The sequence below is a fragment of the Mobula hypostoma genome, chromosome 3 (genome assembly GCF_963921235.1).
Source record: "Mobula hypostoma chromosome 3, sMobHyp1.1, whole genome shotgun sequence".
NCBI classification, from domain to species: domain Eukaryota; kingdom Metazoa; phylum Chordata; class Chondrichthyes; order Myliobatiformes; family Myliobatidae; genus Mobula; species Mobula hypostoma.
In genome coordinates, this window is record NC_086099.1 from 131,921,665 (window position 1) to 131,948,766 (window position 27,102).

At 39.9% G+C, this 27,102-nt stretch overlaps 1 protein-coding gene across 4 annotated transcripts in view; it reads left to right on the forward strand.

The window, feature by feature from the left end:
- Positions 1-784: 784 nt before the first annotated feature.
- The window catches only part of macc1 (MET transcriptional regulator MACC1), a 60,272-nt gene continuing 33,954 nt past the window's right edge, over positions 785-27,102 (forward strand). Inside the window, exons 1-2 of one of the 4 annotated variants that reach the window (XM_063043747.1) lie at positions 883-1,054; positions 2,448-9,258. In XM_063043747.1, coding sequence (XP_062899817.1) covers positions 4,958-7,858 — 2,901 coding nt within the window. In that variant the 5' untranslated portion in view covers positions 883-1,054; positions 2,448-4,957 and the 3' untranslated portion in view covers positions 7,859-9,258. Of the gene's footprint in view, positions 842-882; positions 1,055-2,447; positions 9,259-23,720; positions 23,745-27,102 lie in introns of those variants that run through there. The other 3 variants (XM_063043750.1, XM_063043748.1, XM_063043749.1) reach the window with 3 other exon arrangements.

The following is a 27,102-nucleotide window of genomic DNA, read 5'->3' on the forward strand; positions in this document are numbered from 1 at the left end:
GTGCACAGAACCAAAATCAATGAAAGCATAACGAGTTCAGAAGGTTGAATAAACTGATGTTTCAAAATGTTTTTAACTAACGAAGGAAATATAGTAAATAAGTTATTTTTGTTTAAGTTTTAACAAGTTCTATTATCAACTAAAGGATGAAAGCTTTGAGAAGAAAATTTACAGCAATCCAGTCTTGTAGGCCATATTCAGGTCCTTAAGGAAGGAAAATGACATTATTTTGGATGCTTTAGGACTTCGGAAGATCAGAAAAGATAAGAATGGAACAGGATATAGGTTAAGACAAAAGAAAAGTAGATGCTGAAATCATGATGCCAAATTTTGAATAGGCTTACGAGGGAAGCGTTCAGGAAGATTACATTAATGTTTTAAAGTTTTGAACTAACGGACGTGTGGATAAGAAATCTGAACAAAAATTAACAAACTTTGCTACAACTCCACAAAGCCTGGCTGAGCTCACATATGCAGTAAAGTATAAAGAGTTACAAAGTGAATTACTTTAGTGTGGTCGCTGCTGGAGTGAAAAAATATATTTCTTTTTAAAATCCAAACTACTATTATTCCTTCTCCCCGACAGAACGACATATTTCATACAGTAGAGTATGTGACTCATCCTTGTTTCTCCCGACCATAATTGACTAGTGCCGATAATGTACTTCAGTGGCACGTAACAAAAGTTCTCCGATGCCCAGCCCATTTCCAGGTGTGTTACTACGTCGCGCAGAGGATCCTGGGATTTGTAGTTTGAATCTGACGAATGGCGATGCGGTTCCGCTCAGCGGATCAATGTGAATGAACTCTAAGTTCCACAATGCATCTGGGCGCGATGCAGGTAGGCAGGCGCCGTGAGCGGGGTGCGGTTGGCACATTCACCTGGATTTGGGTGCGTTCACTGTTGTCAGTACTGCGGTGAAACGAAAATCTGCATACCACGAGGAAATCACCATGGCGGAAACCACACCTTGAGGGACTCTTCCTCATTGAAGTGGAAAAAACATCGCGAGTGAGAGGGGGTGGGGGTGAACGATGGGGTTTTAGATGTGAGGTAAGTCCCGGGAAGCAGTCTCCGCGCTGCAGAGTGGTATTTAATCTACCAGAACACTGAGTTTAAAGTTAGTCTATGAAGAACTCTTTGTAGTAAGGAGAATGGTGAACTACGACATTGCTGCCTGCTTCTCGTCAATTCTATGTTTTTAACGTTGTGTTTGTGATCGGAAATTGATTTTAAAATATTCTATGTAAATTTGAAGTGAAAATTACTCTGGATTAATGACAGCTGTAGTGGTAACGAGGAGGCGATTAGTTCGGTTCCCTTTTTTTTGGACGTCTGGGTTTTCAGCCACTTTTCCAAACTTTCCTTTCTTGTATGTTGCCAAGATCGTTTTAAATGATTTGGGTGTTTTTTAAGATCTGAAATACAAAATGAAAGACTACCGTATTACTGTGCTGGTCGAAAACAAATCTCGTACTTTTTTCAGGTTATTACAACATGGCACGTTCTGTCAACAACAGGCCGAGTCACTTTCTGCTTTTTCTGTGAAGTTAGTAAATGAGGATGGATTGTATTGGAGTTCACTTTAATCGTGCAAGAGTTGACAATTAAATAACCGGAGATTTTAAACATTTGCATTGAAAGGAAAATTTATATATCATTTCAGAAAGTCCATCAACTGTTAGGCTTTTGTATCTAGCGGTACGGATGCCGTCTGATTTTATTTCCTAAGATATTTGTGTAGAACATCTATTTATCAATCAGGATGTGATGTAAGTGTAGAGGTATTGTCCAACAAGACGGACAAACTTGTACTTAATCCCTTTCTTGGATCTTGTTTTGTGCTATAGAAAGGAGGAGCAAGGGTAATTTAAAATTCATGACGTAATTCTGGATTATTCTGAGTTTATTACTGCTTAGTGTAGTTATCGAGGTGACTTTATTTTAGTACTAGACCAGGAATTTTGACATTGTGTTACCTCGTAAAATAACTTTGGTAAATTTCTACATGGAAGACAAAGTTCTGAAGTATTCAGGCAAATGTAGAACTTAGCCTGATTCCCAACTTTACACCGTCTAATTTCCATTATAAGTGCAGGAAATGTTAATTTGTATGTTTGTGTGGGCCAATAATTGAGAAACAGATAAATTAATTTCAAAATGTTTGCCATATTTGAAATCAAAACATTCACACCCATTTCTTGAATGGCATTGAAATCCAAGGGGAAAGTTGAAAGAAAGCATTCTGTTATAGAGGGTTCAGTCCAAACACTAGGAAGTTATTGCAGACAATAGGCAACAGTGTCAATCAAAGAATCAGATCTGCAAGAGATTTTACGTGATCTACTCTCCAGGTGTTAGTCTGTTGCTGCTCAAGCTAGGGTTTTTTTTTCCCAGTGCTTGTTCAGATTTTCTTTTAATGATTTTGTTTTTTCTCTCCTTTCAGATGATGCTAATCTTTGGGTGAAAAAAAAACTTTCAAATGCTTCTTCCAATTAATTTTTGGTCTGTGACCCATAGATATTGACCTGCCTGTCAAAGGAGTTAGTTTTCTTGTTTGCAGTTCTAATAATTGTGTTCCTTGTCTATTTTTTTTCCACACTGATCAACAGAAAAAACTCTTTTCATGGCAAAGTGAAAACAAATTTCTACAAATTGGTCTAAATTTATTATAATTATTAAACAAAAGTTGATTTCATAATTGCTCACCCGCTTGAAGTCAGTATTTAGTAGATGCACCTTTGGCAGTAATTACAGCCTTGAGTCTGCGTAGATCAATCTCTGTTAGTTTTGCACAACTGGACATTGCAAGTTTTCCCATTCTTTACAAAACTGTTCAAGCTCTGTCAGATTGCATGGTGATCGTGAGCGAATAGCACTTTTCAAGTCCAGCCACAAATTCTCAATTGGATTGAGGTCTAAACTGTGACTTGGCCACTCCAGGGCATTAACCTAGTTGTTTTGAGCTATTTCTGTGTAGCTTTGGCTTTATGCTTGGGGTTGTCTTGCTGGAAAACAAATCTTCTCCCAAGTCATAGTTCTCTTGCAGACTGCATCAGGTTTTCGTCCAGGACTTCCCTGTATTTTGCTGCATTCATTTTACCCTCTACCTTCACAAGCCTTCCAGGGCCTGCTGCTGTGAAGCATCCCCACAGCATGATACAGCCACCACCATGCTTCACAGTAGGAATCGTGGGTTTTTGATGTGCAGTGCTTAGCTTACCCCAAATATAGCATTTAGTCTGATGGCCGAAAAGCTTAATTTTGGTTTCATCGGACCAGAGAATCTTCTACCGGCTGACTTCAGAGTCTCCCACATGCATTCCAGCAAACTCTTGCCGAGATTTCATGTGATTATTTTTTTTAACAGTTGCTTTCCCTTTGCCACTCTCCCATAAAGCTGCGACTGGTGAAGCACCTGGGCAACAGTTGTTGTATGCGCAGTCTCTCCCATCTCAGCCACTGAAGCCTGCAACTCTTCCAGAGTTTTCTTCTGTTCTCTTGGTGGCCTCCATCACTTGTCCCTCCTTGCACGGTCGCACAGTTTTTGAGGACGGTTTACACTAGGCAGATTTACAGCTGTGCCATGTCTTTCCATTTCTTGATGATTCAATTAACTGTACTTCAAGGGATATACAGGGTCTGGGAAATTTTCTTGTATCCATCTCCTTGACTTGGTGCTTTTCAATACCCATTTCACAGAGTTGCTTCGAGTGTTTTTGACCTCGTGGTGTAGTTGTTGACAGGATACTGACTCACTAGTTGTGGTATATTTTTATTACAATCAGTTGAAATACCTTGACTGCACATAGGTGATCTCCATTTAACTAATTTGACTTCGAAAACCAATTGGCTACACCAGTGATGATTTGGTGTGTCATATTAAAGTGGTGGGAGGGTGAACACTTATGCAATCAATTATTTTGTGTTGTATATTTGTAATTATTTTCGATTACTTTGTAGAGATCTGTTTTCATTGTTACGAGAATACACATAAAATTAAGATGTTTGCTGGCCTGGGCTAGCATCAGTGGCATCAGCAGTTGGTCTGCCACCTGCCCTCAGGGGAAGGAGAGATAAGGAACAATGGAGCAGCGTCTGGAGATGTGTAATGAAGGGATGTGGGAGGAAGAGCTGTCTGGAGCGGCTCCCCCCTTTGAACCCTGAACTGTTTGAAGTGATGGACAGGCGATACCCCAGCAGGGGGATAAAAAGGGACAGGTTCGCTAAGACAGACACACACGCCACCCGAGGTAACGAGACCCTGGAAGCGGTACGCTTCTCACGAGTGGGTGAGAAGTGCCAGACAACGACCAGGGTGGAAAGGTACGATCAGCGGGAACCCGGTGTGTGTCCGCCCTTGCCTGGGTGCCGGGTTCACTGCAGAGGATCGACCGCATCTGGAGGAGGGGTCACAGTCGGTGACCTCAGGTGACATCACCAAGGACCTGCCCAAAAAGCTGTTTGTGAGCCATCTCGCTGGTCTGTGAGCCATCTTGCTGGTCTGTGAGTGAAGCCGTTCTGAATGATGAGTTGTTCCTATTCTATCTCTCTCTTCCCCCACATTGTCCACCGCCATGGCAACGATTACTGCGAACTGAACTACAAACTGGACTGAACTTTGAGTCATTTTGAAATTGGTCATTTACCCCTAGACAACGATAGAGCTTGATTGATGCTGTTATCTTAATTCTGTGCACATGTGTGGTTATCATTGTTGAATTGTTGCATTTATTATCCTTTCGATTAATGTGTTGCTTGTTTCTTTAATAAAACTTTCTTAGTTCTAGTACTCCAGACTCCAACTGAGTGATCCATTTCTGCTGGTTTGGCAACCCAGTTACGGGGTACGTAACATAAGTGGGGTTCTCGTCCGCGATTTTGAACGCTAAATTTGGGACGGAGTAAATTGATTGGGTTAAAATTCCCGAAAGAAAGAAAAGACAAACAGCAGAAATGGAGGTTGAGGAATTTATAAAGGCGCCGACCTTGGAGGCATTAGAGGATGCCAGGAAATCGGAATTGATAGCTGTGGCAAAACGGGTGAATCTTGCTAAGGTGAAGTCGACAATGAGGAGAGAGGAGATACACAGAGCTATTGTAGAGCACTATGTATCTAAAGGTGTGTTTCCCCAAGGTGAGCTGGGGGAGGTGTCTATTGAAAAACCTGCTGGAGACGCGGTACAGGTACAGCTTGAAAAACTGAGACTCGAGCACGAGTTCCGGGTACGGCAGTTAGAAAGGCAGGAGAAAGAGAGAGAGTTAGAAAGGCAGGAGAAAGAGAGAGAGTTAGAAAGGCAGGAGAAAGAGAGAGAGTTAGAAAGGCAGGAGAAAGAGAGAGAGGTAGAAAGGCAGGAGAGGGACAGACAGTTGGAGAGAGAAGAGAGAGAGAGGGACAGGCAGTTGGAGAGAGAGGAGAAACAGAGGGAAAGGGAATTTGAGCTGGAAAAGTTAAGGATAAGGGCCGAGCAGGGGCTCGTGCCGAACCAAGGTGGAGGGTTCCGGGCGACCCAGGAGGTTAGGCTGGTTCCCCCATTTGACGATACCGATGTGGATCGGTACTTTCTCCATTTCGAAAAAGTGGCCATAAGTCAGGAATGGCCGAGGGATAAGTGGGTTGTCTTACTTCAGAGTGTACTGAAAGGGAAGGCCCAACAAGCTTACTCCGCTTTATCCGCGGAAGATGCCCAGAAGTATGAGGTGGTGAAGGAGGCCATCCTCAGGATTTATGAGTTGGTCCCGGAGGCATACCGGCAGAGGTTCCCGAATGCGAGGAAGCGGTGGGACCGCACGTATTTGGAGTTTGCTCGTGAGATGCAAACATATTGTGAGCGTTGGTGCGCCTCGAAAGGGGTAGAGGGGGATTATGACAGACTGCTGCAGCTGATTCTGATTGAGCAGTTTAAAGGTTGTGTCCCTGAGGGTATGAGACCCTACCTCGATGAGAAAGAGGCAGCCACGTTAGCCGCAACTGCTAAGTTAGCGGATGAGTATGCGTTGACGCATAAAATGAAGTTTGCCCCGAGTAAAGGCTACCAGAAGGGTAGTCAGGACGGCGGGGAGAGTCCGCCGGAAAAGTCAGAAAGTAAGCCGGGGACTAGTGAAAAGGATAAGGTAGACCGGGAGCAGTCTGGTAGGAAGTCTCCTGGGGTCGTCTGTTATAATTGTGGGAAAGTCGGACACTTTGCGTCCAGGTGCTTTGCCCCAAGGAAGGAGACGGGGAAAGGAAAAGCGGAAATTTTGAATGGCTGTATTGAGCTGTTAAGCGAACCGCTAGGGAAGGACAGGTCTGAAAAAGTCCAGGAAGGGCGCGAGAGGTTTATCTCGGCCGGATTGGTGTCAGTGAAAAAGAGGTTAAAACCAGTTCCAGTGCGGATCTGGAGAGACACGGGAGCGTGTCAGTCACTAATACTGAAGAGTGTATTAGAGTTTAGCTCAGAGACCCAGACTGGGGAGGTAGAGGTCAAAGGTGTTGGGGAAGGGACAGAGTCAGTCCCTTTGCACCAGATACATTTACAGAGCAACCTGGTCTCTGGACTAGTCACGATCGGGGTGAGGTCCGAATTACCGATGAAAGACGTGGAAGTCTTGCTCGGTAATGACATCGCCGGAGGAATCGTGTTCCCAGTCGTGAGATTGACGGGTCAGCCTGCCAGCATGGAGGCCCCGCCCGCGATGGTGAATTTGGCTGAAACATTTCTGCCAACCTTGTATGAGACAGGGTGTAGTGAGATAAGAGGTAGTGAGGGAGCTGGGACGGACGTAGCAGTAGCCAGGAAAGAATTTGTGCAGACGCAGGAGCGAGACGAGGGGCTGATGGTTTTTGCCGAGACCGCTCTCTCTGACACAGCCTTGACAAGCTATTGTGCGGAGGAGGAAGTGCTAAGGAAGAAAGGGAAATCAAGTACAGCATCCGCAGATGAGGAGTGGGGGGTGGTGCAAAAGAGTTATGGGGATGAGGTTTTTAACATGGCCCACGAGGTACCCCCCAGTGGACATTTTGCGGTGCTGGAGGAAACAGTTGGTGGAATCATGAAAGAGAGTTACCGGCTGCCCAGGGGGAAAAATGTTATTGATCATGACCGACGCGAACTGAGACGGTCACCGGCTTTTGATATGCTAACAAACCTAGTCGGTGTTAGCGTGGAAATCAATGAAGCTAGGGGCCCCCTGCTAAGAGGAAAAAACCATTTTGAAAAGATTAGGATGGGATCGGTCAGATGGGAGAAGGCTATTGTTTTGGCCAGGTCTACTGATAAGGTCTCTCCCTTAATCCCCGAAGGAGTAATTAAACGACTCGCACCCATGTGTTTGATTGTCCCGAGGAAATGCAAAGAACTGGGACGTTGGGTTATGTCTGTTACAATAGGGCAGCCAAGTAAACAACACCCATATTTTTCGAGTAATTCAGTGACTAAAGGGCTGATGAACACAGAGGTGTGTATTGGCAATTTAACACGGCTGTCTGAAGCCAGTTTGATAGTGAACCTTGAAAAAAATGAATTCGGCCACACGAGAGTCACTTACCTGGGAATTGTGGTGACACAGGGGCAGCTGGCAGTGATGCAAGCTACAGTGCAGGCTATCGCTGACCTCCCAACCCCGACAGACAAGAGGGCCCTCAGAAGGCTCTTGGAGATGGTGGGGTACTGCAGGAAGTTTTGCAATAACTCTGCGGTCAATACCCGTCCCCCTCCTACTAAGCCCTTGCGAGAGAAAACTGAGCCGGAATGGGACGACCCTTGTTGTTGTGGTCCGGGACAAAACCAAATGAGAGGTTACATTGGTCGCAATTCATCAGTGTTTTTGGCCACTATGAAGTTTGCTGAGTTGGAGCCTGGTCTAAGGGATTATTAATAACACGTGTAAAAGGAACAGAAAATGTGATGACTGTCTGTCAAGGTGTGGACAGCTTCAAATTCTCTGTATTAGCTAAATAACTGTTAAAGATGTATATTGTGTATGTATCAGATAATGTAGTCCTGTTTGTAATTTTTACCTCCCGGTAAAAATCCTTAAAGGGGGGAAGTGTTACGAGAATACACATAAAATTAAGATGTTTGCTGGCCTGGGCTAGCATCAGTGGCATCAGCAGTTGGTCTGCCACCTGCCCTCAGGGGAAGGAGAGATAAGGAACAATGGAGCAGCGTCTGGAGATGTGTAATGAAGGGATGTGGGAGGAAGAGCTGTCTGGAGCGGCTCCCCCCTTTGAACCCTGAACTGTTTGAAGTGATGGACAGGCGATACCCCAGCAGGGGGATAAAAAGGGACAGGTTCGCTAAGACAGACACACACGCCACCCGAGGTAACGAGACCCTGGAAGCGGTACGCTTCTCACGAGTGGGTGAGAAGTGCCAGACAACGACCAGGGTGGAAAGGTACGATCAGCGGGAACCCGGTGTGTGTCCGCCCTTGCCTGGGTGCCGGGTTCACTGCAGAGGATCGACCGCATCTGGAGGAGGGGTCACAGTCGGTGACCTCAGGTGACATCACCAAGGACCTGCCCAAAAAGCTGTTTGTGAGCCATCTCGCTGGTCTGTGAGCCATCTCGCTGGTCTGTGAGCCATCTTGCTGGTCTGTGAGTGAAGCCGTTCTGAATGATGAGTTGTTCCTATTCTATCTCTCTCTTCCCCCACGTTGTCCACCGCCATGGCAACGATTACTGCGAACTGAACTACAAACTGGACTGAACTTTGAGTCATTTTGAAATTGGTCATTTACCCCTAGACAACGATAGAGCTTGATTGATGCTGTTATCTTAATTCTGTGCACATGTGTGGTTATCATTGTTGAATTGTTGCATTTATTATCCTTTCGATTAATGTGTTGCTTGTTTCTTTAATAAAACTTTCTTAGTTCTAGTACTCCAGACTCCAACTGAGTGATCCATTTCTGCTGGTTTGGCAACCCAGTTACGGGGTACGTAACATCATTTTGACATGAAAGTCTTTTTCTATTGATCAGTGTCAAAAAAAAAGCCAAATGAAATCCACTGTGATTCAATGTTGTAAAGCAATAAAACATGAAAACCTCCAATGGGGTTGAATACTTTTTATAGGCACTGTACCCATGTTTTGAAATTTTTTGTGCTTGAAACTTGTTTGCATTAATGCATTTGTTTCACTGATTGTAGGAAGAAGCAAATTGTTGCATAATGATAATTAAATTATTTTTGAATTATAGTTAGGGTAATGCAAGCGGGCTTTTTCCACTGAAATTGGGTGAGGTGAGAACCGAAGGTCATGGATTAAGGGTGAAAGGTGAAATGTTTAAGGGAGGCATTGGGGGGAACTTCACTCAGAGGGTAGTGGAACAAGCTGCCAGCAGAAATAGTGGATGCAGGTTCATTTTCAATATTTAAAAGAAGTTTGGATAACTATATAGATGAGAGGAGTATGAAGGGCAGCTGAATGGAATGAGGCAGAGTTATAGTTCAGCACAGACTAGATGAGCTGAAGGACCTATTTCTGTGCTGTAGTGCTCTATGACTATAAAAACCTTGTGGTCTCGTTTTCCCTTGTTTCCAGCAGATGTATTGAGCAGAACCTACTGAATCAGTTGAGCGAACTAAGTGATTATGAATTTTTAAATGTTAATGAACTGAACACAAAAGCAATACTGGTTTAAGATTCATTTTGTTGGGATTAGTCATTGGTAAATTGGTCAAACCCCTCAGTCAAAGTTGTCAGATTATGCTGTTGAGGAAGAGTCTTGAAATTGTTCTCAGATGTTAGGAGGTTCATTTAAATAATTGAGTTACTAAGAAACTTTGAGTTTCTTAGAAATTGGTTTCTAAGACAGTGAATATTGTACATTAATGGGGGAAGGGGTTTTGTGAAGCCTTTAAGTCACTTATTTTTATTAAATTGAGTTGTTCTCAGCCAGAGAATTGAACAGCTGTGTTAAAAGCTTGCTCACAAAGGCAAACGTTTCATTTTTGTACCTTAAGATAGAAATGTATGCAAGGTTGGTAATATAACAATTATTTTTATGATCAGTTTCCTGAAAAATCTGATTATTTAAGAGATATCATTGAGATTTGATATTTGCTCATTTACTTGCTACTGTCCAGATGCCATAAACACAGGTATCTGGCAGATTGATTATCCACTAAATGGTTTTGCAACCTCCCTCATGTAAAAAGGTATAATCAGTTAGAAATTTGCACCTACCTTGATTTTGCAATTTACATTCTGTTTAAGGGTTTAGTATTTTAAGGAAGAAATTCTATCATTATAACACATGAAACATCAACTTATAAAAGTTTGCTAATTATTCTTGATTAACTAACTGCACAGAGCGTTTCATTTGTCATTTCTGTTAAAATGCAAAATGTTCAAATGACATTATTTGATTTTGTACTTTATCTATTTTGAGACTACTTACAGAAAATAAACACTTAGACTGCCAAGTTAATAGTCATCAAAATGACACGGCAAACTCTGTAATGTGAAAATCAAACTACAAATATTAGAAAACTGGAGCAAAAGGTGGAGAATACAAGAAATAGTCAGAAGGCAGGCAAGATCTGTGGAAAGAGAAAGAGTTCATGTTACAGGTCATAAACCCTCTGACAGAGCTTTCATCATTTTCATTTGGAAATGTTTATGTTGTGCGTGAGAAAGTCGATGTTCTGTTCAGCACTTGTATCGTTTTAACATTTATTTTGTAATTCTGTTTGTTGTGGGTTCGTAGAACAATCTCACCAGTGTAAATGTAACAAAGGTACCATATACCTAAAGCAATGGTACACAGGACCATACTACTAACACAAATATCAATATTTACTAACAAAAATGTATATATTAAATTGCATGGACATCTGTCACAGAATGACTTGTGAGCTCTGGTACCCAAGCCCACGAAGCCCAAACAACTGTGTTCTATTTGTATCTACATTTCGTGATCAGAAAATTCATTGAATAGCTACACATACCTAGATGTTTGGAAATGTATGTTCTTCATTTGAACATTATGGTAATTTAACATCAGATTAGAATGTGGAGATTTGTTAGTATAGGTTGAGTGCCCCGATCTGAAATTCCAAAACCTGAAAAACCTCCAAAATCCAGATTTTTTAAAAAAAAAGTGCTGACATGACGTCACAAATTTAAAATTCCACAAGGTGCTGGGAACTGCGCGTCCCAGGCGATGCACAGTTCTCTCCACACCACACAGTTCTAAGAAGTGACCTCAAGTATGTAGCAACCAAAAGTTAATGAAAAATAGAAAAACGTAGCATGGAGCGAAAAATGAAGAATCTCAGTCTTGTACCAGTGATCAGTCTTGTACCAATTCACCAGTGCCAGTGATCATAAGCTGCTTAACTGTATGCTGATCATGAAACAAGCAAAGATCTCTCAGGATGAACTGACAATATGAGGTAATTATTTCATTCACAAAATTATTAAGAATATTATACAAAGCTACCCTCCGTTCATAGTTACTATGGAACAGGTGGCTGTTTGGCTTCCTATCAGACACAGATTTCAGTCACAGCTTTGGAACCTGGTAATGATACAGTTGGGGTTAGTCATTCAACCTGGTCTGTGGAGGACCCAGCCCCATCACATAAGACTGTGCTCTGGCTGCAGACTGTGCACTCTGAGCCCCACACCTGCTTTACATATGCTGCATATGTGATGTAAGTTGATTTTGTGTTTAGACTTGGGTCTCATTCCCAAGATATCTCATTATATAGACACAAATGCTCCAAAATCTGAAACACTTCCGGCCTGAAGCACTTTGGACAAGGGATGCTCAACCAGTGCTAGAAACTTAACGTACACAGCATAAAAAGAGAATAGATTTTCAATGTGGCTTGCAAGATGATTTTTTAAAATGAGTGAAACACAATCACCATAGGCTAATAGCGTATTTAGGAGTGAAATAATCCTGTGCAGTGGGCTTAGAATTGAGCCACGTCATATTAAAAAGACATGGTCTGACAATTGGCAGATATCTTTCATGCCACAAAAAATGCCAAACAATGACCACTTAACAAGAGATTTCAGGCATTGACCCTTGATATTTAAAGACACATTATCACTGAATTATTACTATAGGAAAGATGTATTAAACTGGAAGGAGTACGGAAAAGACTTGAGGGTATTGCTGGAACTAGAGAGACTGTGTTATAGGGTTGTTGGACAGGTGAGGACTTTATTTTTCTCTTAGATTGTAGGAGAATGGTGGTGGTTTATAGAGGTGTATAAGATCATGAGGGACAAAGATAGGGTGAATATACTTTGTCTTTTTCCCAGGGTTTGGGACTCAAGAACTAGAAGGCATTGGTTGAAAGTGAGAAAGGAAAGATTTAATAGGAACTTGAGGGGAAAAGTTTTTTTTTTACAAAGAGTGGTATGTCTTCAACTCCAACTATGTGCTTCCTTCACATCATTGAATTTTGCCCTCACCTTTAATTTCAACCATATGTTTTGGTCCTCTTCACCTTTTTATGTGTGTCATCAGTAGTTATAGAATTTTCAGCTATCTCCATCTCGCAACAATTCTCAAAGACTCGGCCCTAATTCCATTTTTATAAAACTTCTTAATCCTGTCTGTTCCCCATCTTGTAGTTTTGTCTCAGTTAAAATGTTTTAGGACAAACTGTATGTTTAATCATCCGTAAAAATATAAAGCAACACAGACAAAATGCTGAAGGAATTTAGCAGGTCGGCAGCATCTATGGACATGAACAGATAGCTGACATTTTGGGCTGAGACCCTTCTTCAGGACTGAGAATGAAGGGAGAAGATTATCTTGGTCCCTGTCCCATTGCTTGTTGACAAGTTGATTCCCTATTGATATGTCAGTCTGACTTATGGTCTTGCAATCATCTTTCTCCTTTTCACTTTTCTGATAGTGAAATTGAGTTAAAGATTCTAAGGTGCTCTTAATATAGTGAGAAGTTTTAGAAATGTTTTTGTTTAGTTACAAATTATCCATTAGAAGAGATTGTGAGAATTAACTGAGATATTGAACTGCATCTTGCTCCCAGATAGTTATCAATAGTTTCAAAGGGAACTGCAGGTATTTCTGAATGGCAGAAAATCTAGGATTTGACACATGCAGAGTTAAAAACACACGTCAGAAACTTAATGAAGGACAGATACCTTCAATTTTATCAGTGCACTTTCTTGCCATGGAAATCAAGAACGTCGCTCTATGTAGCAACGCTGAAGGCAGGGTTCTTTATTCTTTGCATTTTTTGCCAAACTTTTAAAATATTTTTCAATCAATAAATGGGGTACTTAAATTATTTTACAATGTGTCTGAATGTCAAAGAAAGGATTTTGACTCTCAACAGCTTCTATGAATGATTTGGGATTGGAAGTTTAGTTCACCAGCAGGCCTGGATCAGTAATTTCTGATGCATTGTTACCGTAACCACATTGATAATACAGCCCAGCACTCAACAATGGTAACTATTTTGTATAACTTGAACTGACTAATATATGGTTGCAATTCTGGGACTGTCAACAGTGATAGGGAAGCATAGTAATAGCATAAAAATAAAAATACTTGGACTAGTGACAAAATCATGAACGCATAAAAGGTATTTGAGAGTTCTTCCATGCCATTCATCCCCCAGCTGATTGGTTGTAACAATAAACAGTTTAACCAGCATAATATTAGAGTGGTAATGGTAAAATAATTAGTACTAAAAGTCAGTGTTGACCTTCATAACTTGCATTGTATAAATAAAGTCTTCAATATCCTACAACAAACAACATACTGCAAACTGAAAGACTACTGAATCTGAAATGTAAAGAATTTGCAGGAAACATTCAGCACGTTGAACAACAGTGGTAATTGGAGAAATCAGAATCAGGTTTATTATCACTGTCATGTGTTGTGAAATTTGTTAACTCAGCAGCAGCAGTTCAATGCAATACATAATACAGAAGAAAAAATAATGAGTAGATCAATTACAGTATACATATTGAATAGATTAAAAATCATGCAAAAACAGAAATAGTATATTTAAGAAGTGAGGTAGTGTTCACGGGTTCAATGTCCATTTAGGAATCGGACGGCAGAGGGGAAGAAGCTGTTCCTGAATCGCTGAGTGTGTGTTTTCAGGCTTCTATATCACCTACCTGAGGGTACAGTGCAGATTGCTACAATTTTTATGAGTAGTTCCAGTACATTTGGTTTATATCCTTTGCAGCATTGTGTTCTTGTTAATCTAGAGTACAATGTGGTAAAGGATGTTTCAAGTAAAATTTGTGCATGGAAAATCTGGCACCCAATATATGCATATCAAAGGTCAAAGAATATTAACATTACAATGACAGGAAACATGTATGTGGTATTGAACAGGGCAAAAATATTGGTTATACGCTGCAGATATCTTCAGTTCGTCAGCATGGTGATTGAGGATAAATGATGTCTACATTTTAATTTGAACAAATGGTAGCACTTCTGGCAATCCATGTTCCTTTAATATTATATAGGAATATCCTCCAATAGTTTGTTCATATCTGCAAAGGGGGGATTAAACCAATTTTCAGTTAGGCATGAGGCTACCATTCAGTCATGACCGATTCCTAAAAAGAATCTGGTTACGAGCTTGACTTAAAACTTTGCGATTGAAGGACACAGTCTTGACTGTTTTAAAATATAGAGCAAAGAGAAATCTATCGTTAACTGACAGCTCCATGGTCTGAGTTACTGCTGTAAAACAACAAATTTTATGACATATGTCAGTGATAATAAACCAGATTCTAATTCATAGGTTAATTGGTTCTTTCAGCACAGCTAGTGTGACGTAGGAGTGTTTATCACAAGCTCCACAAGTAAGCTTTCAGCCTTTTGCTCAAATCGCCCTTTTATCCTGTCTCTCAGAATTGTACCACAGAAACCACCCTTGTTATGTTGCCGTTGGTAGGGTTGCCTCATGCCACTTGGTTATTCTCCCAAAATACAGATTAGGTAATTCAGTCATTTGCTGGGCTGAAGTCTATAGCAAAATATTTCAATGAAATTTTATCATCAAATGGTTGAGGCTTCTGTTTTCCTGTTCTGTTATTCTAGAAATACTCTTGGTTAGGCAACACTGAAGGAGTGTGAACCAGTCAATGTTTTGAGTTAAAGGCTTTTGATCAAAGCTGGTGCCATCTAACTTGCTGGGTACTCTCAGCATTTTCTGCTTTTATTTCCAATTTCCAGCTTTTGTAGTTGCTTCCTTTCATCTGTCCTTTGCTGATCTTCCACATTCTTCAATTAATAGTTACAACCCAGGAGACCATTCATACCCACACAGGGTCTTTATAAGAGCAAATTTATGGTTCCACACACTAGTGTATTCTTCATAACCTTATCACTTTTTTCCTCCATGTATTTATCCCATTCCCTCTTTAAGGTTGCATTGATCAGAAAGCATTACATTGGGAGGTAAAAAGGTATTCCTTTATAACAGGCATATCCCTTTCCTTTATTCCCATGTTATCTTGTATTCAACTTCTTCAGTTGGTAGAACCTCATTATTTCACTAGATCACAAGTTGTTCCATTAGATCTTTTGTCAGCTTTCTCCTGTCCAATTTATCCCTGAAACTGTAGTTTTTAACCTCAGGAATTACTCTCTTATAATTCTTCTTCAATGCTCACTTCAATGCCTTCATGTCCTTGAGGTCAATGTCTTATAGTGTTGCATTATGTTAGGATTTCCCCCCAGAATTCCAGATTAGGTTATCATTTTTGATATTTTAGCAGGAATTTATTTGCTTCAAATGCTAATATTGGGAAGTTTGAAATAACCATCATCCTTTTTGAGAAATTTCCCCACTGGATTTTGCTCTACAAAAATCCATTGTTGTTTTATCACTAAATTGGAGTTTACAAAAACGTGCTTTCAGTTGGCAAATAGTGCTTATGAATTCTGGAGGTTCAGAGCGACTCAAATGGGTAGGGCAGCTGCCATGTATTTTAAACTGATGTAAACAGCTTTAGGAGTCACAGATAAGTTAAATGGAATGAGCAGGCAGCTGTTTGAATTGTCTAAACTTGCTGGTGTGTATGGTGTTTTTTTTGTAATTTGATATGAAACCAGATATCTAGTGCTATTTTCCCTGTCTAGGCAAATGCCTAGGAGAAATATGAATAAGGTTAATACATTGAGTCCTTGTTATCTGTGAAGGATAAGATGCTTTCCCTAGATAACAAAAATGCGGATATGGCTAATTGCTTCTCCTTTGTACTTCTAAGTGTAAATGTACCCTATCTTGTCCCAAGGGCACATAATGAACATATTAAAGCATTGAAAGGCCTAAAAACAAATGAAACTCACTAACCAACTGTTTGGAGTGAAATTTAGTTCAAAGGCAGTGGTTGTGATTTTTAAGGTGCAGCTGTATAAACAAAAACTAGTTTCTATTGGAAGGAAGCCACTTGACAAAAGTGGTCTGGAAACTAGTCACCATATTTAGACAGAATGTATACATGGCAACAAATTTATTTGTTCAATGTTGTTTGAGGTAGATACAGGAGCCAACCTCAAGTACACAGGACTACAAATAGCAAAGTGGAGTTATTAGTCAACTTAATTTTGCATAACATTCAAATTTGCTGGTATTGTCTGACACATTGGCTATTTGCATTTACTTTCTGCATTTCTTTTCTGTTGTTGGTTTGCCTTATCACTTTATTTGATTGCTTCTGCGATAATGTTTGCGATAATTGCCTGTAATTTGCAGGGTTAGCTCTATTAAAGTGCATCCATCCTATAAGGCAATCATTTTTTTTAAAACAAACATTACAGCATCATAGGCTACAGCATGAAAGAAAGCCAATTAATCCATGAAAGCTTCATGGGCTCTGGACAAGAACAATGTAACACTCTCCTCATGGTGCTGCAAATGTTTCTGTTCTAATATCTTTCCCATTCCGTTTTGAACAGCACAATTGAATCTGCCTCTGCTGCTCCACCTGATGATGCATTTCACATCTTAGACACCCATTATTTTAAGCTTCATGCCATGAAGTTGCTCTTCATCTCCTTTTCATAGATTCTTCACAGTTTTACATGCATCAGCAATTCCTGTTTATCCTGCTTTGTTCCAAGAAAAAACAAGCCCAGTTTCTCTGCACCCAACAAACACAAGTTCTTCATCAACACACACAAAGTGCTGGAGGAACTCAGCAGGCCAGGAGAGTCATAGATGCTGCCTGGCTTGCTGAGTTCCTTTAGTATTCTGTGTATGTTGCTCAGATTTCCAGCATCTGCAGATCTTCTCTTGTTTGTGACAAGTTCCTCATCTCTGGGTTAATTTTAAAAAGCCTCTTCTACACCTTTTATATGACCTTCACATCCATCCAGAGCTTTGGCAAGCAAAACAGAATTCATTTGTGGCTAAACTAATATTTTAAGACCAAACATACAAAATTGAGTTAAGATCATGACTAATCTGATTGTCACATCATCTCTATATGCCCGCTTATCCATGGGAAAGGTTCAACTAATCAACTATCTATGTACCTTTTGCCTTCGCAATATCCTAAAACTCTTGATTCCTCTATCCTTTGAGGAAGGGTTCATTATACTCTTAAATCTCTGAGAGAAAAAGAAAATTCACTGTTTCTGTCATAGACCTTTATCTTTAGGTGGTGACTCCCAAGATCTAGATTTTCTACGAGAAGGAAGGTTTCTTGACACAGTATGTAGACAGGCCGACTAGAGGCAAAGCCGTACTGGTTCTTGTGCTGCGAAATTAACCAGGTCAAGTGTCAGATCTGTTGGGTCAGTGTATTGGAGACTCCCTGACCTTTACCACAGCCTCGGAGAGGGAAATGAGCAGAGGTATGGAAAATATTTAATTGGAGGAGGAGGAATGATAATATTATTAGACAGGAACTTGGGAGCATAAATTGGGAATGGATGTATTTAGGGAAATACATATTTAGAAATGTAGAGATTGCTTATGGGGTTCTGGATACGTTTGTCCAATTGTGAAAGAAGTAAGGTCGTAGGGTGAAGGAACCATGGTTGACAAGAGATCTTGAATATCTAGTCAAGAGGAAGAAGGAAGTTTGCTTAAGGTTTAGGAAACAAGGCTCAGGCAGGGCTCTGGAGAGTTATAAGGTAGACAGGAAGGAGATGAATAACGGTTCTTGAGCAAGAAGGGGGCATGAGAAGGCCCTGGCTAGTACAAATAAGGAAAATACCAAGGCTTTGAAAATATGTACGTGAAGAACAAGAGGATGGCTAGAGTAAGTGTAGGAACTGATCAGCGATAGTGGAAGAAACATGTGCCTGGATTCAGAGGACGTGGGGTGGTCCTTGATGAATACTTTGCTTCAGAGTTCACCAGTGAAGGGATCCTTGATGTTTGTAAGATCAGCATAAAGCAGACTGATATATTAGACCACGTTGACATTAAGAAAGAGGAAGTGCGGCGACTTTTGAAAAATCCCTGGGCCCAAGTTACAATCATCTCATAGGAAAGGTGTGGAAGCTTTAAAGAGGGTGCAGAGGAGATTTACTAGGATGCTGCCTGAATGAGACAGCATCTCTATGATAGGTTCAGTGAGCTAAGGCTTTCCTTTGGAGTGAAGGAGGATGAGAAGTGATTTGATTGAGGTGTACAAAATAAGGGGCATAGATCAAGTGGATAGCCAGAGATGACTTCCAGGGCGAAAGTGGTTAATGCAAGGATGCATAATTTTAACGTGATTCAAAAAAGCATAGGGGAAATGGCAGAGTTAAGTTTTTAACAGAGTGGTTTGTGTGTGTAGCTCCCTGCCAAATGTGGTAGTAGAGGTCAATATATTAGGGGCATTTAAGAAACCCTTAGGCACATGAATGATAGAAAAATTGTGTGCTATGTAGGAGGGAAGGGTTAGATTAGAGTAGTTTAAATGTTGGCATAATATGGTGGGCTGAAAGGCTTGTAGTGTGGTGTAATGTTCATGTTTAAAGAGTAAACATCCTCTCCACATTCAGCTTATCATGATTCCTCAAACTTTAATATTTAAGTGAAAACTCCTGTCATTTTCCTCATTCTAAATTCCAGTAGATTCATGCAGATGCTCCCTAACTTGCTGAATTGTTTTCCCATTGTTTCCGGTTTTCCATTTTCTGCGTTTATATCATGCTGTCTCAATTTTTCTTAGCATGGTTGTTAGGCTAACCGGGCAGATTCAAAAACCTTAACATTAATAGGCCAAGAAATTTGGTGTTGGTAACTTCTGCCCTTTAAGCAATTTCAACTCGCCTCACCACAAACTTTTTGTTTTATATGTCCCTCCTCTACCTTCTCTCTTACTGGAAATTAATTTCTAACTTTTCCCATTTCTGGCGAATTGCTGCTGACCAGGGATGTTGACTGTTTACATGTGAGCAGAATTAAGCCATTTGATTCATTGAGGCTTTGGTTTCAATTCAGAAAATTTTTTGATCTTAATCAATTCGGGTTAGCGATTCCTATTTTAGGTAACATATTTTTTCCTCCCTCTTTTACGGATCGCGCTTTTCAAACTTGGAAGACTAAGGGTATTTTACGGTTTTTGGATTTATTTTTAGATGGTTCCCTTATGTCTTTTGAACAATTATCTAATAAATATAACTTATCAAGAATACATTTTTTTAGATATTTACAAGTTAGAAATTTCCTAAGTACTATACTTTCTTCCTTTCCAATGCTTCCTCCTATATATATTTTAGATTCGATAATTAACCTTAATCCATGTCAGAAAGGTGCATCGGCTATGATTTATAATATTATTATGAAACTTAGGAAAGCTCCATTTGATAAGATTAGGGTAGATTGGGAACAGGAATTGGGGCTTACCATTTCTGTGGATGACTGGGGGCAGATTTTACAATTAGTTAATACTTCCTCTATTTGTGCTAAACATTCCCTAATTCAATTTAAAGTGGTTCATAGAGCACATATGTCCAAAGATAAGTTAGCGCGTTTTTACTCGCATATTAATCCTTTCTGTGATAGATGTTCGGGGCAGATAGCCTCTTTAACTCATATGTTTTGGTCTTGCCCTACTTTGGAAACTTTTTGGAGAGATATTTTCAATATTATTTCTAAGGTATTAAATATAGATATCTCTCCTCACCCTATTACTGCTATCTTTGGACTACCTAAAATTTCTAGTAATCTTTCCCCTTCAGCCCGTAGAATGATTGCATTTCTTACTTTAATGGCGAAAAGATGTATTTTACAACATTGGAAAGAGCTTAATGCTCCAACTACCTTTTTTTGGTTTTCTCAGACGATTTTATGTTTGAATCTGGAGAAAATTAGAAGTAACCTTTATGATTCTTCATTTAAATTTGAACAGATTTGGGGACCTTTTATTCGATATTTTCATTTAATGTAATATTTACCCTTCTTGTTTTTTCTTCACTGTTTTAATGGAGGTCGGGATTGAGGACGTGATTTTAAGTTTAACTCTGTTTGGTTTCAAGTTAGCCCATTGCTTTGCTTTGCTTTTAGTTAGTTGCACGGTGGGTTTTTTTTTTGGGGTTTTTTTTTCTTTTTTTTCCATTGATATATATAAAATCAAGTATACTATTATGTTATCTTGGTTTCTTATGCTTAAATTACATTGTTTGTAGTATTCTCTTTTTGGTATTGTTATCTTTTGGAATTTTATTATACTTTAACATTGTATTAATGTTTATATGGCTTACCTTTTTTGTATACTTACTCAATAAAAAGATTTAAAAAGAAAAAAAAAGAAAGAAAGAAAGATTCATTGAGGCTGAGTTAGCATCACATTCAACACCTTTCTCCTGTCTTCTCCTCAGACCCTTTGATGCCCTTGACTAATCAAGGACCTATCAGCCTCCACTTTAAATTTACCCAGTGACCTGGCCTCAACAGACGTATGTGGAAATGAATTCCACAGGTCCTCTGGCTAAAGAAATTCCTCCTCATCTCTGTTTTAAATGGATGTCCCTCTATCCTGAGGCTGTGCCCCATGATCCTAGACTCTCCCATTATAGGAAACACCCTCTCCACATCCACTCTATTGAGGCCTTTCAATATTTGATAGGTTTCAATAGGATCACCTCTCATTCTTCTAAGTTCCAAAAGTACAGGTCCAGAGCCATCAATCGCTCCTCAAATATTAATCCTTTTATTACTAGAATAACTCTTGTGAACCTCCTCTGGACCCTCTCCAATGCCTTATCTTTTCTTAGACAAAGGGTCCAAGCAGCTCACAATATTCCAAATCCAGTCTGACCGAGGTCTTATAAAGCCTCAGCATTACATTCTTGCTTTTAGATTCTAGTCCTCAAGAAATGAATGCTTACATTGCACTTGGCTTCCTTACCACCGACTTGACCTGCAAGTTAATTTTAGGGAATCCTGCGTGAAGGCACCCAGGGCAACTTACACTTGTGATTTCTGAATTTTATCCCCGTTCAGAAAAAAGACTACACCGTTATTCCTTCTACCATAGTGCATGACCATATGCTTCCCTGCACTATGTTTCATCTGCCACTACGTTGCCCATTATACCAATCTGTTTAAGTTCTTCTGCAGACTCCCTGCTTCCTCAACATTACCTACCCTTCCCTCCACCTATCGTCTGCACACTTGGCCATAAAGCCATCAAGTCCGTCATCCAAGGCATTGACGTATAATGTGAAAAGAAGCGGTCCTAACTCCGACCCTTGTGGAACACCATTAGTCACTGGCAGCCAACCAGAAAAGGTCCCTTTATTCCCACTCTTTGCTTCCTGCCTGTCAGTCAATTTTCCATCCATTCTAGTACCTTTTTTTGTAGACTCTTGTCTTGTTAATCTCTAACTGTACTACAAGATCATCTACCTTACTCTGTATACTGTGTGCATTTAAATATAATACCTTTGATCCTATATTCATCAGCCTTTTCAATTTTGACTCATGTTAAACTTCAATTCATTCCACTGGCTGCAATTTTGCCCTATTGTCTTACTGCATCTGCTTGTATGCCAATTGCCCATCCTCAGTCCTATCACTTCAGTTTCCATCTACCTGCCAAATTAATTTATCCCCCTCACCAACAGCTCTGGCAAACCTGCCTACAAGGATATTGGTCCTACCTTCCCTAGAAGAGATCACAATGATCCAGAAATCTGAATCCCTGCCCCCTGCATCAACTCTTCAGCCATGCGTTCATTTGCCCAATCATCCCATTCTTACCCTCACTGGTGTGTGGCACAGGAAGAAATCCAGTGATTACTACCCTATATTCTCACTTCAGGACCTCCTCCTTTTTCCTACCAATATCAGTGGTACCCATATGTACTACCACTTTCGATAGCTCACTCTCCCCCTTTAGAGTGCAGTGGACCTGATCTGAGACATCCCTGGCCCTGACACTTGGAAGGCAACGTGCCATCCACTTGCCTCTTCCATGTCCACAGAAATTCCTGTCTGCTCCTCTCGCTGCTGCACTCCTCCTCTTTCCCCCTTCCCTTCTGAGCCACAGAGCCAAACTCAGTGCCAGGCTGTACCCCCAACTGTATCCAAAATGGCATACTCATTGAGGGAAATGGCCACAGGAGTTCTCTGCACTGGCTGCCTGTACCCCTTTTTCCCCTCCTGACAGTCATCCAGGTACCTGCTTCCTGCAACTTGGAAGCTACAGGGAGATAGTCATCCCTATTTATTTTCCTGTATGAGCTGAATATCACTGAGCTATGGCTTCATTTCCTTAGCGTTCTCAAAGGAACTGTGGCTCCGTGCATTTCATGCAGATGAACTCTGGCGGTCTCCCCGAGTTCTCACATCTCACTCAAAGAACATGCCACAAACCCTGGATTTATTCTCACTGCACTAGATATGTACTGAAAGACAGAACTGGAGAAAAATAAAGCTCATTAGAAACTTACTTAGAACCTCTACCTGTTCTTGCCCAAGCCTGTTAGGCCAAAGCCTGACCACTCTAATATTGTCCACTCCCACAGTGGCTTCTCTTACAATGGTTACTTTGGTTACACACCACCTCATATATCATTATGATTCCAGGTCGCCATAAAGTCCCAAAAGGCCCTGAGCTCTTTTTAAAACTCGTGCCGCCTCAGCCAAACAAGTTGATTTGACTCATTGATCAAGATATAATGCCTCCAATAATTTTCCTCATGTGGCTATTATCCTAATGGTCTGTAGTTTGCTGCTTTCTGCCCTTGCCCATTTTGAGTTACTATAATTTGCTGTTTTCCAATCAAAAGGAGCTTACTCCATTTGTAGGGAATTTTAGAAAATTGAAGACAACTAATCAACTATCTCACTAACCATTACTGTTAAGACATCTGGATGATATGTATTAAAATTTGGAACTTCTCAGTTCAAAGCTTCAATAATTTGCTCAATACCTCTTCCTCTTTGATTGGAACTTTTCCTTCATCCTTCCTTCCGATTCTTGTATTATAATTATTTCTAAGCTGTATATCCTCTGTAGTGAAGATGAATACGAAGTATCTATACTTCATTTGCCTTTTCCTTATTTTCCATTATAATCCAGGTTCACTTTCTATATGACCACCATTTATTTTGTTTATTTTTCTTTTTTTAAATGCCCATAACCCCCATCTGTTTTTCTATTTCTGTGCAGCTTTATTTCATTCTGTTTTTATTATTAATCTTATCATTTGCTGCTGTGTTTTTTGTATTCACTCCAATCTTACGATTTGCCACCTGCCTTGGTGCAATTATCTGCATAATTATGCTGTATTACATATTTTCATTTTACTTTGGAAGTGCGATGACCTTGCAGGGTTGCAGACATTGGAGGTATTTTAATATTTATAAATGTCATGATAGGATTTTCTTTTCTTTCTTGATGGAATTTAATTTATTCTTTCTATTCTGAAAGATCTACTCTACAAGTTTTTCCTGTTCATTTACAGTGACTGATCCCTTAACCTAATTGGAACGGTCACTTTACTGAGGTCTGCTTTCACGTTACTGAGGATACCTTTATTTAATTTTAAAATACTGCTCTTGGATTGCCCCTTTCCAGTCAGATCCTTGCTATCTAAGAAAGACTTTCGGACTGATGGAGCTCGTTAACAGTGGTTGGCAGTTGACCTAGAAGAAGGAAAACTCTGATCTCAAACCTCCACTGCCTTGCGGCGATACCCACTCACGGGGAAGGCTTCAAAGATAAACTCTATGGGGAAAAATCTGGAGTTCAAGTCCCTAAGGCAATCCTACCTTGGGTTCACAGCTGACTGGCAACTCCTGTGACGCTGCTGGTACCAAACTGTATTGGATTCTGCTGTTCTTTTGAATTTATCGGAAGCATGGAGGGGGGGAGCTTGCTACATGGTCAACAGCTTGCTCTCCATATCGTACTGCTCAGGCTTGCATATCTAGACAGTTATGACTTATGATGCAACATCCATGGTCGACCCTGGCCAATGGAGGACTTGCTCAATCACTCAAGAAAGCCTTCACAATGAAGTCATTCATCAACCCCATCACAATGCACAGCGCAAGATCTGGTACAGCCTGCTCTTTACTTTTTCCAGACTGCTTTGAATTAAGAAATTTCTCAAAAGCACTTGATGAGCTCCACATCTACTGTATTTTCTTCCTTGCAGAGTTTTCCAGCTTTCCCATCATTTTCTGACTTTACTGTTTTTCCTTCCTTTATCCTTTGTCGTACTATGTGATCCGGGTACCATTCATGAAAGGTCATCAGAGCTTTTGTTCTGTATTTATAATAAAAAGATCAGTATCCCAGATGTTTTCTAACTACTTTCTCAATTTTCCCTTCCAAAATGGTAGTCTTGAACCCTTTAGAAAAGTCTTTTTCCCCTCTGGTTTATATTTCATCTCATTATTACTAAAATGTAACATTGTATTGTCTGTGTTAATCTTCTGCCATGCATTTGCTGATTCTGCCAGGTGTAATCCCTTGAGATCCATTACTATCCTTCTCGCTATGCTTCCACATTTTGTGTGATTGGCATATTTTAAGGATTTTGAAAGCTGTATACCAATGACTCAAATTCAAGTGCAATTCATTAATGTAATGAAAATCAGTGGTCTTTGAGGTGTAGTAAAATGTATGATTATACATTTGCAGGAGTTGCATTGTTTGCGAAATTAAAAAAAAATCCCCTGGATCTTGCATTTAGTTTTGAACCTGCTGACTTTCCTTCAGGGATCTGGATATTTGTATTAACCTGGTTAAAAGCTCTAACCTTGTATGATTGTAATAGAGGAAGAGTATTGACTTGGATGCTTTAATCTTTGTATATTAAATTTTCGATTTGAGAATTCATTATCTGTAACATTGTCAGAAGGATATGTTGCATGATGGTTTCATTGAAACAGGCTGATCTTTAATCTCATTTTGGATTGTCACTTGCAGGGTTGTTTCATTCAGTCACAATTCACCTCTATTTCTGAGAACTACGTTAGACAGCTGTAGACAGAGGGGAAGTGTATTCACAGACATTGTCTACTTAAATCTGCAGAGGTCAGTCTTATTTTAGTTAGCTGTCAATTTAAATAAAAATTTTGGATATTAATTGCCTTATCATAGTCAGGTAAGTAGTGATCAAGTGCTTTTGGGAATTTAAATTTGTCCATGCTTGGAGAAAGAAGTTAAATGTTTATGTGCTTCTCCAATATAGACAAAGTATTTTTAGACAATTATTGTGCTCATTCTTTGCACTTGCATACATTACTTTTTTTTTGAAAGCAGTAAGAAGTCTATATAGTTGCTTTGTGGCTAAAATCTTGATATAGCAATGTATCCTATAGTGGCCTTGAAGAAACTGGTAATTTTACATGAATGAATTCAGTGGTTATTTCAGAGATTTGACTCAAATGTTTTTAGAAACAATGAGAAATTGTATATTTATCTTTTCAGGTAAATTCTGCATGTTACTAAAGCTAGCTTTCTGTAGACTAAGTGGTTCAGTGATTTAAATGAAGTGGAATGTATTACATAGCTTGTTAAGTCTGGGAAATAAAGCAGAAAGTGAAGCAACAGGCTTAAAAACAGTCTATATTGATTTAGCTGTTCTTTATTCAGAAACCAACATTTTTCAAATTCCTATAATTGTGTGCAACAGATGTGTCATTGTCATAGATTCATTCAGACAAAAGATATGGGAACCACAATAATCATGGTACATCTATTCCTTTAACAAGACATTGAATACTTCTCACTGAATACTCTTTACATCGAAATTCAGTCGACTGATTTATCTGTCCTTTTTTTCTCCCCCGCAGCTGTTAACTTTTCATTGTGTTCTCCAAATCCATGCCCATGTAACGACATACTGAATGCCACTATCTTTTGTGCATGCAAACAACAGCTTCTAATTTCAACCCTGAAATGCTGAGTTATATAAATGGAATGTACAAAATCAGCAGCATGTGGAAAAGCATTTCTAAAAACTTTTTTTAAAAAAAAGCTGAATGCCAATTTGATTAAATGCTGGAGACCTGAAATTATGCAAGTTACTGAACTCTTCCCCCTTCTTTTCCAGTCTTGATAAGGAGACTCAGCCTGAAACGTTGACTGTTTATTCCCCTCCATAGATGCTGCTTGGCTTGCTGAGTTCCACAGCACACATGTGTGTGTGTTCGTGTTCGTTCATATTTCCAGCACCTGCAGAATTTCTTGTGTTCCAAGTGTATAATAATATTGTTTTGGTCAAGATGGTGCTGAGCTGCAAATAGGGTTGCCAACTTTCTCAATCCCAAATGAGGGACAAAAGTAGCAGTCAAATACAGGACACTTGTGTTTACCCCGAGAAAGACCACCATGACCATGAAGCCTTGCGCATGCATGATGTGCACATGCGTGTACGTGTCGATTTTTTTTTCTACAAATCGGATTTGGCTTAATCTTCCCGATTCTGATACACTGTATGTACATTATTTCTACTTTATATAGGCTATGTATTTATCATATCATTCCTGCTTTTACTATATGTTAGTGTTATTTCAGGTTTTATGTGTTATTGGTATGATTTGGTAGGTTATTTTTTGGGTCTGGGAATGCTCAAAAATTTTTCCCATATAAATTAGTGGTAATTGATTCTGCGCTATACGCCATTTCGGCTTACGAACAGTTTCATAGGAACGCTCTACCTTAGCGGGGGAAATACAGGACACGGGTGGTCCT